The 17,142-nt window shown below is 39.8% G+C and overlaps 1 protein-coding gene and 3 non-coding genes across 4 annotated transcripts; all 4 read right to left on the minus strand.

Annotated features, from left to right (window-relative positions):
* Positions 1-2,255: 2,255 nt before the first annotated feature.
* Trnat-cgu lies at positions 2,256-2,327 on the minus strand. Its single transcript has one exon. It is a non-coding gene; the product is annotated as a tRNA-Thr (tRNA).
* A 433-nt stretch (positions 2,328-2,760) lies between these two features.
* Positions 2,761-2,832, minus strand: Trnat-cgu. Its single transcript has one exon. It is a non-coding gene; the product is annotated as a tRNA-Thr (tRNA).
* A 359-nt stretch (positions 2,833-3,191) lies between these two features.
* Trnat-cgu lies at positions 3,192-3,263 on the minus strand. Its single transcript has one exon. It is a non-coding gene; the product is annotated as a tRNA-Thr (tRNA).
* A 12,532-nt stretch (positions 3,264-15,795) lies between these two features.
* Positions 15,796-16,288, minus strand: LOC6619190 (protein Turandot Z). Its single transcript, XM_032722385.1, has one exon. The coding sequence runs from the start codon at positions 16,244-16,246 to the stop codon at positions 15,872-15,874; it is 375 nt and encodes a 124-aa protein (XP_032578276.1). The 5' UTR covers positions 16,247-16,288; the 3' UTR covers positions 15,796-15,871.
* Between the last annotated feature and the right edge of the window lie 854 nt (positions 16,289-17,142).

The raw sequence follows: 17,142 nt of genomic DNA on the forward strand, positions 1-17,142 counted from the left end.
GCGGCAGCAACAATTCCTCATTTGTTTAAATTCAAAGCAGGCAACAGTAATTTTACTGGCCTGAAAGGTCCTGGCACAAGAAACAAAAACCAAAACGGGGGCTCTGAGAAATGGTGAAATTAAAAGGGAAAATTCTTTCCTCCTTTCTGCAATTTCCCCCTTTGTCCCTGTGTGCCTGTGTGTGTGTGTGTGTGTGCTGAAGTGTGTGCTTCGGAAGCAGAAAGGTATACCAATAAAGGCGGCACGAAAGTTGGCGCCAATCGGAAGTGCACTGCCTAAATGCGGACCCCGAATGCGGACTGAAGATCCAAGATGAGCTGCTGTGCCACCTGCATACTAAACATTACCCAGGACTTCTTTTTGCCCCCGCTGTATGGGAGTGTGTATGTGTGTGTGTCTGGGTGGGAAGGATGTGGAAAGGACGTGGGGTTGACTGTTATTGACTGTGCGAACTCAAGATGTACACAATATGCAAATTGCGGGTCCAGAATGAGGTAAAATATCAGGCAGCTCCACGCTGAATTTTGCTATCTGCTGTGCGCATATAAATTACAGAGCAAATACTTGGCCTTGCTTACTCCTAAATACACTATGAGAAATATCTAGTAAATACAGATACATATGTATATGTATATACATATATATCATATATCATATATGCATATATATCATCGAATCTAGCATACCCTTTACTCACACGATATACTCGTACATATACATATCATATGGTTTAAAAATATAATAGGGGTCGTATGAAATTTTTTACGGGTATGAACATTAAAAAAACGGACATATCTATCCGGAAAAAGGACAAAATGGCAGCACTGCCACAGAGAGCAGAGAAGCCAACGGATGTGTTGTCAATTTCTGAGCCTGGCAAATGAAATGATGCCTTTTTGTCTCTTACGGTAAATTACCTTGATTTGATTTGGCCGTAGCCAAGTTGTCTCGTTGATTAACATTTTCGCTGTTCTCAGCCGGTGGCAGCAACAAAGGCGGGCACCCTGTCATCTTCAATTAGTCCCCCGAAACGAAGAAGGAAAGCGGTCCCACGACCATCCTTTCTCAGCTGGAGGCGTTACAACAAAAGTGTCATCTGCGTGCTTTATTTATTCATAAATATAAATTTAGCATAGGTCGCGACGAGATTACTTAAAGCTGTCCTCAATAAAGCAGAATCCTTCAAGGAGTGCCAAAGTTTGGAGCTTTTTAGGCTTATCGTCCTTCGTGACTGCCACTATTGCCAAGCCAAATGGAAAGTGCGGCGTACCTTGACGCCAAATTTACACATTAATTACCAATGCACAGGTTGTGAAAACGTGAGTTTTGTACCCTTCAATAAAGTTTTAAGCAGGTTAAAAGGGCGTGACATCCATTTGTTACCAAGATGATTCCTACAAAATGTTTTCCCTTAAATAAGTAAAATTGTAAGAATAAATTGCAATATTTTGCAGTTTAACCATAAAATGCCAAATATATTTCTATAATAATAAAAATCCGTCACGCTCACTTCAGATAAATTCATTAAGCAAAGCATTGTTGGCTTATTCCATTAAGAGAATTATCTGCTATATTAATGAACTAAGATAAACTTATTTCATAGGCTCAGAGTAAGCTGCTCATAATTAGTGAAGACTATTAAATCATTTTATTGATTGAGTAATGATTAACTATATTATGATTGGAACCCTTATCATGATAGATAAGCAACTTATGGCCAAGAGATGTGTGTATTGGCAGCCAACTTAGCAATTTGCTGAATTTTATGTTTATTTCCGCATTTAATGTCGTTGCTAACATATCCCGAATATCGCTCAAACACAAACAAACAAGTACATATGCTTAGACGATGTATATGTATGTCTGTGCAATCGTATGTAATCATTGCACGTCCGCATATGCTTCCCAGCAAAGCCTCCCACGCAGATATGTACATACATACGTACATGGCCATAATGACCGCATCATTCACCATACAGGCTCCGAAACCCTATTTACAACTCGTATTGCCGTTAGTTTTAAAGGCCCACTCGTGCGTGTGAACAGCGCAATATGTGTGTTAGTACGGCAGTCGTAAAATAACACGTGCCTCTTATGCCTCTGACGCAAATTTCTCCTGTATGAACCAAGAGAAAAGCTGACAACTATGAAGTAAACATAAATGAACATTTCAGTTTATGTACAAATTAGAAAGAGTGCATAATACTGAATCTGGCTAAAAAAAAAAAAAAACTAAAAGATATACTCATTAAGGCTGCCTCCTGTGAGGGTTGAACTCACGGCCTTTGGTTTACGAGACCAACGCTCTACCACTGAGCTAAAGAGGCTACGTTGAGAGCGCCGCCAAATGACTTATACAAGCTAACGCCCAACTGAGAGTGGCGCAACATTTGATAACGCAAACAGGAGAGAAAGAGAAGGCTTGAGGGTTGTTAGAATTATTAGCAAGCAGATCGAGACACATTTTCTATTCTGTTTAAAAGAGTATATTCTTCAATTAATTTAAAGGTGTAATTACATCTACTAGTATTATTATTTCGCACGTTTACTTTATTTTACACCAATGTTTTACTGCAAATTTAACGATTTGCAGGGTACACAAGGAAAGTTAGTCTTCGAATAATGTTTACAAACGAATAAGTCTAGTAACAAGATGTTTGTTTTGTTGTTGTACATGCGTATTTTTTTACGACAGCTTCAATTCAATGTGAACTGTTTTACAAAAAGTGTAATACAGAGCAAAAAATAGTGTTCTATATCTGCCTCCTGTGAGGGTTGAACTCACGGCCTTTGGTTTACGAGACCAACGCTCTACCACTGAGCTAAAGAGGCGATGGGGTGATCGCTGCCAAATACCCTATCGGAAATAACACTGAGTTTTGCAAAGAGAGTGAGAATAAAAGCGGTTAGAATTATGAGCAGCTGACCAAGATCGTCTCTTTCATATTGTTTAATAAATTGTATTTAGCTTATATATCACTGTTTTTACAGAAAGCGATCGTAACGATGAAAAAATGTAAAAAATTATATACAATTTTAGCTTAAATATTCTATTATTCTTAATTTCTTACCATTTTTCAAATATAAGTCTAGCTTAAACAAAGTTAGAAGGCCTATTTGCGTAGCACAAATAATTATATATAATATTCGATTTAGCCGTTACAATAACTGTAAAAAAGAATATTTCTAATTGCCTCCTGTGAGGGTTGAACTCACGGCCTTTGGTTTACGAGACCAACGCTCTACCACTGAGCTAAAGAGGCTACGTTCTTGCCGCTGCCAAAAGGTACATTCGAAATCAACGCTGACAAAAACGAGAGGGAGCGGTAGAACAGAGAGGATGCGCACGCGCAATTAGAACATACTGAATTGTAAAATACTTTGAATCTAAATTATACAATAATTCGCAAATATTCATAAAAAAAATAAAGTGGTAATACATATGTTGTTCAACAAAATAATAGAATTTTCTTCTGCAAATAATTACTTAATTACTTGAATGTTATCTGCTTGGTATGTTAAGATAAGATACGCCTCTAATTAGCTGACTATAATTGTTTTCAGCAAACGCACATATAAGGGCTATTAACTAATAGGCCACCTATTTTCTAATTGCATATGCATTAGACAGTTAATATGTGACCATCCATCATGATGCCCGACCGACCACCACACACTGTTTCTGTTTGCAGTGTCTCCTGGTGTTGACCAAGGCTCATAGTAACATCACTCATTGTCAGAAGGACATACACACATTCTGCATTATGTGTGTGCCACAAAGCGGAAATGCTTTGTGGCAGTTCCAAATGAAAGTATTTCCCTTTTTGCGGGCCCCAACATAAATTCAAATTTCTCCCGACCTCAGTGGACAAACTACAAGCCATTTTCTGTCGACCGGCCTTGGCTTTGTTTCAACTTGAGCAGCCAATGACAAATTCACTTGTCACACAACACAATTGCGGTGAGTGATGGCGCCTCAGTGGATGGGATAGCAGTGAAGAACGCTATCCAACAGATGTCTGCGATATGCGAGTGACAATTCTATTAGTAACAAATTGAACAGGCCAAGCCACAGCCACAAATAAGACGAAAGAACAAAATTCGTGTAAGAAAGTATTATATTTTATTCTGTTTCTACCCATTTCCGAAAACGATCTTCTTAAGAAGAACTACTATCTCTACCGTATATTAATTAAAAGTAATTTATATATTTTATACCTGCACTAAATTTGCTTACTGAGTATTAATGAGTATTATGTCTTAAATAAATAATGCATACACAATATATGGAAGTAATTTTTTGTAGTGTAAGTCAGAACTTGGGCAAGGTCAAAACAAGTGGCGGTGGGGCACGCAAACGAGCCATAAACACCCGGCATAACTAGAGGCCATAAAGAAGGGGTCCTGAAACACCATGTCGGTGTATAACCATCCTGGGCGTATACAATGATAAAATCGGAATATGGCACAGGTAATTCTCGGCCGGGGAACAATATATCACAGTGTCGATAAGGGCAGTTCCCTTTACGCGTTGGTTGATAAAAACTATTTATTTTATTTATTTTCGACTAGCTATAAGTCATGGTCTTTAACCCGCATAAACTTCCCTTGGAGCTCTACCCTCGCTGGCTAAGTGATTTACGCAACGGCTTTGGACAAATTAATTGCCACTAATCAAGTGATTTGAATTTTTCATGCAAGCTTCTCGTAAAAGGGGTACCCGTGTTCTTCCTCAACTTCCCATTAGGAGGCAGCATAAAACAATTTATGGTATTTTATAGCAACACTAATTGCACGCAAGTGCGAGCCTGATTAATTGCTGTCAAAACGGAAATTAGGAAGAGGACTGCCACATGTTTATTGATTTTCAGGTCGTCCAAACAGACTTAAGTGTATACATCTGTGATAAATGAAGCTAAGCAGAAGCGGGCAGAATTTATTACCAAACTCACAGCCAAAAACATGAAGCGAAAATTAAGGAAAATGGCCCGAGAAGCACGCTCAAAATCGTTGGGCCAAGAAGCTAATTTATCGCAAGCTGCCCGACGAGTTGTGACCTTTGGCATATGCTTTAAGAAATAACCCACCGCCCCCAACTACTATTGGGTGAAATGTTCAGATGGCTGTGGGTTTGCATCTTCATTTCGGGCTTGATTTTTTGAGATCTGGCCAAACTGTCGAAATTCCTCAAGCGGCAATACCCATTCCTGATTAAAATATTTGCGGTTTGTGAGCCAGTTACGATTGGTTAGGCAAGGTGTAAGGCAAGGTCCTTGAATCAGTCAAGAGTTCGGCTTAATTTGGGGCCACCTATTACTATTTCTAAATCCCTATTAAATGCTTTAACTTCCAGATGGTTAAATTCAAATTAAACGCCTTTCAACAGCTAATATAATTTGGTAATGTATATTTATTTATGGCTGGCCGTTAATCCAATTGCTAAAATAATCAAAAGTCATCTGAAACAAATTAAACGCCCTCTCCGCAGGATGTCCCTGAAAAGAGATAGCATTACGGGCCAGAGCGGGATGGCCAGCTCACTTAATGAGGCACGAAAAACAATTTTACAAAAGCTGCGGAAACTGGACGAGCCAAATTACCATAAAGAATGCATGAAATTTGCAATTAATAGACCAGACACTAGGGGCAAAGGAGGCGTAATTAATTGAAGAAAAAATAAACAAGAAGCGGAAATAAAACTGAGAGGCAGTAGTCTTTGATTTTTGCCCTTGTGGTTCCTCTTCTGGTTGTGGCATTGGATCTGGCTCTAGATCTCTATTTTTCCCCAAAGTGCCAATCGCAGAACAAAGTCGCCTGCCACTCAGTCAGTCAGCTAGTCAATCAGTCAGCACGCTCTCCACATTCACACATATTTGAATAATGAAATTACCTGCGATGCTTTCAGTAGTTCTTGTCTTTTGTGTGGCGGAATAAAAAAGAACAAAAAGCGCAAAACAAGCGACCAAAACACCAACACAGGACTTGAAGCGGCCGGCAGGACATGGTCGGTGTGTTATGGACGCGCCACAGGACCCACACTATCATCCACACCCACCACACCACCACACATCCCTCAGCCATTGTGGTTTTGCTTTGTGCCATCGAATAGCAATGGCTTTGTGCCTGTGTCAGTGAGTGTGCGATGGTGTAGGTGTGTGTGCGGCACTTGTAACATTTTAGTTTTTCAATGGATTACGGAACAAAGAGATGCTATGCTTCTCGCCAGCTCAATCTACAAACTAATTTCCTTTGATATACAGCTTTCATTTTTATCCTTCAAAAATTGCGAAAAATCGGCAAAACATGACATATATAATATAAATATAAATTGGCACGGCAAATTATAAAAAATGTCAAAATAACGTCTTTGTGGGGTTGATTGTGTCTATATTTTAAAGTACTAACATAAGTTAAGTCAACTTAATATGTTGATAATGAAATCTTTTATATCGTCAAGTGCATATTAAAATATCGCCACTAAATGTAGCTGTTTTATGCATTGTAAGAGGTTGTTTCTTAATAAAAGTTTATAAGAATGTTATGTTTATGAATGACCTTAATCATCTTTCCACCCAATGCTTAACTCTGAGCTAAGAACGTAATTTCACTATATTTCCTTCAAAACTGTAATGGGTTTCATGGAAAATGCTTGCATGCGTAGAAATCCGAGCGGAAGGCTACATCTACCATGATAATGATGACGAGGTTAAGGCCAACATTTGCCATCCTACAGCAGCAGCAGTCGGAAAATTGCTACGCATACTGGCAGCGAACATAAATATTGGCAATAATGCTGAGGACCGTGCCAGGTCATATCGCCCGGCATTGTTATAACTAACCGAGCACACAGGACATGGACACAGAGTGCAGACCCACAGCCGCTGGCGATTCCCTGAGACGTCTCTGCTGCCGTTCTAATAAATTCGATTAGTTTCTCGTTCACGAGCACACACTCACGTATCGGACGTGAATTATTGATTCGTCCTTCGGCTCTCATAGCTTCATTAATAATTTCTCGATGGCATTTAAAAGAGGAGAAACTTTGCGACTGAAACAAGAGCCGCGGGCGGAAATTTTAATGAAAAAACCAAAGCGTAATCGACTTTAAGCCCGGCAAAATGCCATCGACAGCAGAGTTTTTGTTCCTTGGTTGGCAAAAGAATGAAATTCAATTGGAATAAATGGCAAGCGACAATGCGAAAAAACCTCAAAAAGGCTGCAGCTTTTTCATACAAATAAAAGTAAGTAACAACAAAAATCGCAGTCTTTAACGAACGTGGAGAAAAACCGCCGGTCTAAATAAAATGGCTGTCAGGGGAAACGGAAGCGGAAATCAGTCGCATTTAAATTTGTCGAAAAGGAAAGAAGAGAAAACCGAAATAGCAGCTGTTACTGGCAAGCCGAAGCTCATAAGTCCTTGCAGTAAATATTTATTAATAAAAAGCTGTTGTGGATCAAAACACTATATGATCAAAGAAACAATGAACCTTTCATATCTTTTCTAAAATTTTCCATTCATATTTTGCATTTTCCTTTAGCAGCTTTTAATATAGATGTCCAATTTTGTTTAAGTTAAAACTGATATTTTAAGTTGCCAAAGAAGAATAAATGATTGAAAACAACGAAGGTATATTTCCTTTCATTATTATTCCTACACATCTATATATATCGACATGACTCTTGATGCTGATCAAGAATATATATTCTTTATTACTACTTCACTGACTCAAATCAATATACCCTCGGCAAGGGTATACAAAGGGCACTGTTGTGTTAGCAGCCAGCAAATTAGCTTTGAGGGCCCAAAAAGGGGCATGACCGCTGTGGGCGGGGTAGCCTAACTGCCAATTGGCATGAAAACTCAGGGAAAATCAGAGCAAATTAAAGTGAGAAATCCAAACGAAGTCACGAAGCCATGAGAAGGCTTCTTCGCAAAATGAAAATCCAAGAAGCCAGAAACACAGGCACACCACTCACACAAAGAAGACAGGGGGATAAAATAAGAGACCGCAATCTCCTTGTGCTCTACAATTTATAACGTGAAACACATAAATTACGAATTTGTCACAAGAAATGTTTCTCTGTTAGCCGCTTTAACGGTATTTTGCAGCAGGCAAATGAATATAAATCACAGCGCCAAAAAAAAAGTGAAGGCAAGCTTAAAAACACAGAACAAGTGAGAGTGTTATAAAGGGAATTATTAAGGCCGTCAACGGGGCGTATGAGTAATGTTGAGCCTCAGCTCTTCCTGCAAACGGAGGCATCGTGTAATCCCCTGGCTTATCAAAAGTAAACAACGTTCTAATGTTTAAAACTGAAAGTTGTTTTTAAACGAAAGCGAACTTATCGCTATAGGTGTTGAATAATCGTTGCGCTCAGCTATAAATATAATCAAATTGCTTTTTCACTGAATTTATTTGAAATTTCGTTTTAAATTCTACGAAATAGAACAGATATGCATATTCTACATCAACATCATGAGACTAGCTAGAAACTATCTGAAGCACCTGCCACCGACCGAGTTTCTGCACTCTAGTTTCAATTGCTCTTGCCCAACTTTTTGTATTTCGTTAAATTTACCATGCTGCTTAGGTCACTTGCGAAGCGAACTTTCCGCCTGAAGGACGCTGGAGAAAAGTCGACTGATTGCTCTAAAAAATAGAAAAGAAGATGGGAAAAACAGAACAGAAAAGGGGCCTGCCATCATCTACAGATAAGTTCACTTGCTGACAATCAAATACCTGACCTCTGCGAAATATAGTATACTTCCCGATTTCCTTTCTTGCTCTTAGAATCGAATCGCATTGCAATTTTCCGCACGTTGCACTCTCTGTGCTATCATATGTTCATACCACCGCTTACAAATAATGTCGCACTTGGATTCAGTAGATGATAATGTAATTAAAATGTCATTTGCCATGGCAAACAAGTGATATACATTCAATTATCGGCGAGTGAATTCGGTAATGGAATTTAAGCTACGTTCGAATTGAAATTCGATTATTTCTCGCAAATATTTAATTAAATTCATTCGTTTCTCACCGGATGAAATATTCCATCCGCAGTTATCAATGCCGCCAGCAAATGACTGCCGACGGTGCGGCAAATAAAAATGTATATATATACATATAAATTCAATCAGTTGACCGACCTTACACAGTGGCCAATGGTTAAATGAAGTATACGCCACGGTGGCCCAGCACAACAATGTAGACTGAAGCGAAAAATAAACAGAGAAAAGGCAACAATAAGCACTTTTAACTTTGATGTTTGATTTCGGAGCAATTTGCAAAGTCAAACAGACCCAAACGGCGCATTTCACCACCGACACCGATGGTCGACCAACAAGAGCCACAATATGTAGTACACAATATATATATATATACATATAATACAGCAGCTCCATTTATTGACTTTTTCCAGTCCTCCAAAGTCCTGCGGGAAAGTTCTTGCAGTAGTCGTCATAAAGCGCACGCAGTCAGGAGGTTGAAATTTATGAAATTTTAGGGACTCACGCAGACCAGGCCAAGGACCAATAAATCATTTAATGTGATCCCGCAGGACGGCAGGCGATTCAGGTAAAGGCTGAAACTGCGCAGAGCCCACCTGATGTTCACATCAACGTGTTCCGGCTGCCCTGGGAGGTTGGCTAAAAAAAAAGCAAAATATATATATCAGGGAAATAAAGACCTGAAATTTCCGTCTGCCGGTGTTGTACTGCATCGATAATGATGTTTATGGGCTTATCAAAGTGAAATATATATTCGCACTCCAACTAAATTATTCAATTAGCAGCCGCCGGACGAGGCCAACGCTCCATTTCCATTTCCATAGTCAATCAATAAGTGGGAGCATCTGCTTATCGGGGCGGAGCAGTCGGGGTCACCAAGGAGTGACCTTCAAACATCCTTTCACACATTTTCCCTCGACTGGTGCGGTGCGCACAGCTCTGTGTTATTTTTTAAATGCCTCGCATTAAGTATAAAAAATGTAATAGGTTTCCTTTATGGGTCGCACGCCTGGACGATGTTCAGCGTTTTCCCGCCGACGGCAGAAAGTACATATATATATATATAAAAGGGGTTGCTCGAGTGACTGGGCGGGTTGATACAAATTTCAGCATTTTTTATGACAGCATTCGAATCGATAAGCAGTTTGAAGCCTTTCAGATTTCAATTGTTTCGCTTCGCTTTATTGTCGCCGGCGAAATTTTTTATGATAACCAAATTCATTTCGGTGCCATCAAAAATGAATGAAATGGTTTCGAAGGGCCATCAAAAATGAATGAAATGGTTTCGAAGGGGGTAGAGTACTTTTCAGAGACAAGCCTCCATTATGGGCCGTAAAAGCTGGAAAAACACTGTGCAGAATGGGGGAAGAACGCAATTATTAGCTATGCAAATGCATCCTGGCCCAAAGGAACCATAAAATGCCCAACCGAAAGCCGAAAACAAAACTTGCCCAATGGCCAGTTTCCGCCTGCCTGCTCTCGCCTCCATTTATTATAAACTTCATCTGCATATTTGGTTATTTTCATGACTTTTAAGTCGCCGTAGACCGCCTCCAAGTGGCCCGGCTCAAATAATTTATTAATGCACAAATGCCGCTGCCAACTTTTTAATTTTTATTATTATTGCAGGCGGTTGAAACCGCGCAAAACCAAAAGAGACATGCGGAAGGTCAAAACAGAAGGGGCGGAAGAAAACCAAAGAGGCTGAGAAAAATGGCTAAGTAATATTAAAAATCAAGATGGCAAAATGAATGAGGGCCTCAAAAGAAGTTTGGATGTTCTGGGATGCCCTTTTATAAAATGTAGGAAAATACACCAATTAAAAAAAAAAACTAATTAAAGATATGCCAAATAAATTCGCATTAATGGAGGAACTTTTTTGAGGGGTCGAAAAACTCTGCAAATAATTTGTAAGCTGTTAAAAACTTGTTTTTCCCCCTGAAAGGCGGCAACATAGTAAAGCTCACTTCTCAGACTTTCCAAGAAGCTATTCGATTTAATCGATCAATAAAAATTGAAAGAATGCAAAGACGTCGCACAAAGGTATTCACTTCAAAGGTCCACGGAAAATGGTTTCTGCATCTTTCTCCTCGGTTGCGCAGTCAACATTATTCGCCATAAAATCGAGACATTAATCAGTGATGCCATTTGGGACTCCATTACGGGCCAGCATTGGGACCAAATACCTTCACAATCGAGCACGAGGCTGTTAAATATCCAGTGAAATCGTCTAATTAAAAGATATACTACCGTCCTGAGTTGCCGATCCGAAGGCGAAAAGGAGGAGAAAGTGAAAAGCGAGCTGGCCGAGACGGACTTGAGGTCCTTGCCTAATCCTCGGCTACTTATGGCCCGGCTTGAACGTCTTTCGGTTCGCTTTGGCTGGTTTTTAGGGCTTTGTGCTCCCTCAACACGGTTTTATGGCCCAGGGCTCTTGAAATTAGCGCGTCCGCCGTCCAAGGACGAGTCCAGCCACCCCCTTGCCCCTAATCCCTCCCAGCGGTCAGGCTGTCATATTGATTTTTCGCTTTTTGGCCAAACTCTGTGAGAACGGACCTGGCATCATAATTGAGGCCGCAATCTGCGTCGTGCTGCGCTAATTAATTTTTATTGGCTTTAAAGAAAATATTTCAAACCATTTCTTCAGGCAACTCAATGTGTTCGCTGTCCTCTTACGAATTTAAATTTATTAGAGGTGAACTGAAAGTTTTGTTCAAAGCCAGAGATTTACTCTGACTCTGTCCCTCTTGGAAAGACAGCGAAATGTTAAATTGGATTTCGTTCATATCCTTTCCATTTTGGCAACGTGTCAAATTTGTAGAATTTCACTCGACGGCCGAAAAGAAACCTTAAAACTTAGGGGCAACTTTTCCAGCAACTTTATAGTTAGATTAAAAGCATTTCCCAACAGAATGGGAAACTTTCTCCTCCGTCTGGCTGTATCTATATACAATTGTAGGTGGATGAGTATTTGTGTGCTTTATTCCTGTGTGTGGTAAACAGCCAGAAAGTCGATTTGGTTGGCAGACAAAATGGAAGTGGTGACTAGATGAAACAAACCACTGCCGCCGGCAATAAAAATCTATTACATTTTGCGAGACACAACTTTGATTTTACGAACTGTCAAGCTACACAGATACACAGATACCCAGATAGTCACGAAAGGACCTAGATTCGCACACATCTCATACATATTTATGTATCTGAGTGCCGCTGCGGGTAAAGTGAAATAAAAATCGACGCTTCAAACTTTGCTGACGAGCTCAAAGCATATGCATTGCTTTTATGGCGCATCGCCAAAGGACATGATGGATGCTCATCTTCCTGAGGTATTCCATGTATAATGTAATAAACATTAGGCACTCCATGCCAGGTTAAATTCGCTCCAAACATCAAAGGCGAAAGGTTGATGGGAAATTTGGTATTTCAAAAACACTTGCGTGCCTAAGTGGGTATAAATATTATTCGGTAATGGAAGTCAAAATGCTCTGATTAAATATTTTTGGAGTAGTTTTAGCCAAAGCGGCTTTAGACTTGCATATATTTATGTATATCCATGTTTTAAGCATACACTTACATAAGTCATCGTGCAGAGGTCAAGAGTCAGCTCTTCCAATTCATTTGGCTTGGGAGCTCTTGGAAATCTATTTTCCTTTTATTAAATGGCTAAAGAGGCATTGCGTTTACTCAAATTTTGAAAAATGAGCAACAAAGTTGGTGGAAAACATACAAAGTCGCTGTTGGAAAAAATGAAGTTAAAACTTCGACGTTGTGGGAATAATTTGTAGAGCGCTTGCTGGGATCATGGATGAAAAAGAAAAGTTTTTAATTTGTTCATCATGCCGACAAACTGAATTATCATTCAACGCGCTGGCGGTGCTGATATCGGATTATCCTCATAACGGCCAGGAATTCAATCCAACTTGTGTTTCTTTTTAATGCCATCATGTGCAGAGAGCGCAAAATCACATGAATGGCGCAACTTTTCGCGGCGTTTATGTAAAATTTTGAGTTAATTAGTTTGATTTCATGCTTCAAGTGACGAGCACCCACTACGGATTGCCAATTCCATTTGCCAACTCATTAAAACTTGGCCAAGTTCGCTGACTCCCCAGTTGCGCAATGATGCCTCGGCAAATTGCAAACGCTTTCTGTGGGGACTTTCCCAAATGAATGTCAAAACAGAAAGCATATCTGAATTGGGACCTGTGAGTTGTCCCTGGGGCTCATCTTATCAACACAAATTGACTGGCAAAGTCCTTTGCTGGCGAGCAGAAGTTATCAATTAGTTCCACCAAGGCTTAATAAACCGTGCAATTCTAATTAAAAAGTCGAAAAGTTTAATGTTTTTTGGGTAAGAGGTTAAACTATAAATAAATATCTTCGAAATACATAATTTCTTGTCTTAAACTGAGATAGATTTCATTTAATTACTGTTCACTGCAGCTGCAATTTGGATTCCTGAACATGAGGGAAATTAAAACATGATGGACGACAAGCTGAATGTGAGGTTTTTCTCATTTAGCAAGGTTGCGAAATGAACGCGCATGAAAAACTTAACAACTGAATCAAGTGGAGAACTACATGACAGCAATGTAAATGCGATATGTAACATGTAATTTCATTGCGCCGACCATGACAATGGAGGATGGTGACGGCGATGATGACGATGTGCTGGTGATGATGGTGATGGTGGTGGTGCTGACAAGGATGCGGATAATTGTAAAATACCAACCGTAACAAACGAGGATGCCCGTGTCAATGTCAATGTACAGAGCACTGAATTCACAATACTCGGCCACCGACATGTGGCTCTGATTAGTGCGGTTCAGCGACATCAGCAATCAATTTTAATGCATGTCAGCGCCCAGGATGCGTGTGAGTGTGTGTGTGTGAGTGAGTGAGCAAGGACACGGCCGTAATTATGAGCCCATCAACGCAGTAGTGGCCTGCTGGCTGTTAATAATTCTCGATTTCCCGATGCCGACAGACTCGAGGAGCCTAAGCCTGGGAGGATGCCAGAGGAGGTCCTGCGTCTCCGTTCCATTCCATTTCATCAACGGCCCCAATCGCCGCCTGGGAACAATTTGAGCGAAACTTGGCTGGCATCCGAGGACTCAGCTCAGCTCCCCTGAGCTGACAATAAATATTTTCGCTGTGCTGACAGGCTGAAAATCAATACATACTTTTAGGACAACACTCTCGCAGATACACACAAAACTTGGGTATACATTCTCATTCGGCACTGCAAGCGCTGTGAAAACCGAAATACCCAACGAATTGCATCCACTCAACAGCAAACAAACTGGGCACAAGTGAAATAAATTTAATTGCGTCACAAGGACACAGACAACGGTAGCCGCAAATTCTAAATGAATAAGTCCAGAATGGCCATACATTTTGGATGGTCACCAAATGGAGCGGCAGCCAGAGGTTGTTGAATGCAGATAATACACAGGCATTTGAATAATTTGCTAAATTAGGAAGAACTGGAAGAATTTAAGGCACCTATGACTGCAGTTCTTGTTTCACTGAATTTGGATTCAGCAAAAGAATTTGTTCTAATTACTTAGCTAGAAGCGAAGGATTTGTATCTGAAAAATACTTTAAAGTTGCCTCTCTCCTTTGTTACTTTGCAAATAAAGTGCTAATCAATTTCGACTGAGGGTTGGCTTATCATCGTAGAAAGCTTTACAAATGAAGTAAAATACATGCAAAATTCCCAGAAAAGTCAGTTTACCTAAAGAGCTCCTGTATTTCGGTTATTGAAAAAGAAATCATTTGGACTGTAGAGAATCTCACCTGAGTGCTATCCCAACTGTCACTCTGCCACTTCCTTCATTCGGACTTTTAGCCCCCAAAATACCCAACTCAATTTTCAATCTAATACGACAAAATTGTAAAAAAAAAAAACAGGGTGAGGAGAGGCGAACTAAAGGGTCCTGGAATGGAGGCAAACGAAACCAAAAGTAATTTCGCCAACACCAAATCTGTGGCATATTACACAGGACACAGGCGAAAGCTGCCAAGAGAAATCTGATCCACTTAGTTGCCAAGAGAAAGCAATAAATTCTTATGAAAACAGTTGAGGAGCGGCGACACGTCCCTGTACAAAATGAATTGAACTTTTGGTCAACGTGGAAATTGCACTAATATCTGGCCCAACCACCAACCCACTGAACAGATGAGCCCCAAGTTCTGGCCTTAGGAGGAAACCAGTTCCCATGCCTTTTTAATATTTATGGGTGGGACGCGAGGAAACTTTGCAGGGGGGAAAAGTGGTGAAGCCCAAAATCAAATAAGCTCGACCTATAGGCTCTGAATGAAAACAAAGTGCAAAGAAGTCGGCCTTTTTATGTGTGAAGTCCCGCAAGGACACTTAGACCACACAGAGCTCATAAATTTCGGGCCAAATTCTAGCTGGTTGCTGGAAAGCTTTAAGACAGCAAGTGCAATGGAAAAAACTAAAACACAGGTTGAGGCTAGTAGGACATACACATGGGAAAAAGACAAAGCTAAAAGATGTTTTTCATATAAGTAAAGCGTGTATGTTTCAGCATGAGTTGAGAGTTTTGAACACCTTATAAATGTACAAAAATTGAGAAATTTTAATGAGTATCGAAACTGAAAAAGGATTTGCAAATCTGCAATATAAGAATAGAAACCTTTATGGTTTACAGCTTTAAGAAGCCAAAGCTTATTTCAGATTTATTTATAATAAAGTATTTAAGTAATTTAGACTTCGTATTATATTGGTATACAAAACAACAAAAATTCAACTGGTATTTAAATTATTTATTTCGGACTATGTGCTTCCAATCGAGGTAATTGGATATATTAAATTTTCTTATATTTTACTTTTCAGTGCTGCTTCATTTTACCCATAAGATAGTCGTATATGCCCCGAACTAAGACTTTTGTAGAGCTCTTAACCAAGTTCTCAGCATCCTTCTTCACATTGTCAGGAACGGCATCAGCGGCCTTCTTTATTGCTCCTAAAATACCCCAAACTCCTCCTTGGGCTGGCACTCCATCGATGACCATAGTCTTTCTTTTAAAATCATTGACTTGTGAATTCAATTGAGCCTCTCTCAACACATTCGATCCCCCCTGGCCCTTGTATTTATCATAAATTCCGATGACTTCATAAGCAATATCCACCTGAGTGTTGGCATCCGTAGACTGCTGACTTCGAATCTGAAGTTGCTGGAGCCGGTTGCGATCTGCATCCAGCATTCTAGCACTTCCGTTTCCTGTGAGGCAGAAGAGCACTGCCAGGACGAAGCTGAAATTTAAGCCAAATTATTACTTTTTGTGAATTCAATATTAAACTTCACTTACCTTAGGCGGATGGCAAAATACATATTCAGTTGAGCTTGTATGGTGAACTGATAAATCCAGACATGGAAAAGTTTTCTTTTATAGGCAGCCATGAAAAGCGGAGCTATGTGCAGTTATTGTGCAGGGATTCTGGGAACTCTCTGCAACTGATAACTTTACTTCTTTCCTTACTCACATATTGCAAAGTGCATGGGATTGAGTACTCATCATGGAATTGATAACATTAAAATTGATAACATTACATTATTTTAATTCTTGGAAGGAATCAACAACAGTGCTTTCTTATCGGTTGTTGTGTTAACACTTTTATTTTAACGGACAGAGTCCACATTGATCCAGAATAATTTAACTAACTAAAGCTTATCCTATGATATACATATCATACTTCCAATTTAAGCTAAATCGCATTTGAAAGTATAGTATTTTTATCTTTTTCCTGTGCACTCCTGGCTTTGCCAAGGACCTTTGCAGCCGGTAATTGAAATTCAGTGTTTGCGTCACGACACAAAACTTAAACAAAACAGGAGACAAAAAGTCAGCGGCAAGCCGAGTTGGCAGCCCACGAGAAGGACATTAAATTAAGTCTCCTGCCAGGATGATCAAAGTTTCCCAACCGCACTGTTGCGCAACCTTGAGTTTGCATATGTGTGTTTTTGCCCTTTACATGCGCTTAAGGAGGAGCCCATTGTTGGTGTAATAAAATGGTGAAGGGCAAAGCCAAAACAGTAAGTCGACATGCAAAAAGGATACACGTTATAAAAAGCGCATAAACTTTGCCGAAAGTGACAAAC

This window comes from Drosophila sechellia, chromosome 3R (genome assembly GCF_004382195.2).
Source record: "Drosophila sechellia strain sech25 chromosome 3R, ASM438219v1, whole genome shotgun sequence".
NCBI classification, from domain to species: Eukaryota; Metazoa; Arthropoda; class Insecta; order Diptera; family Drosophilidae; genus Drosophila; species Drosophila sechellia.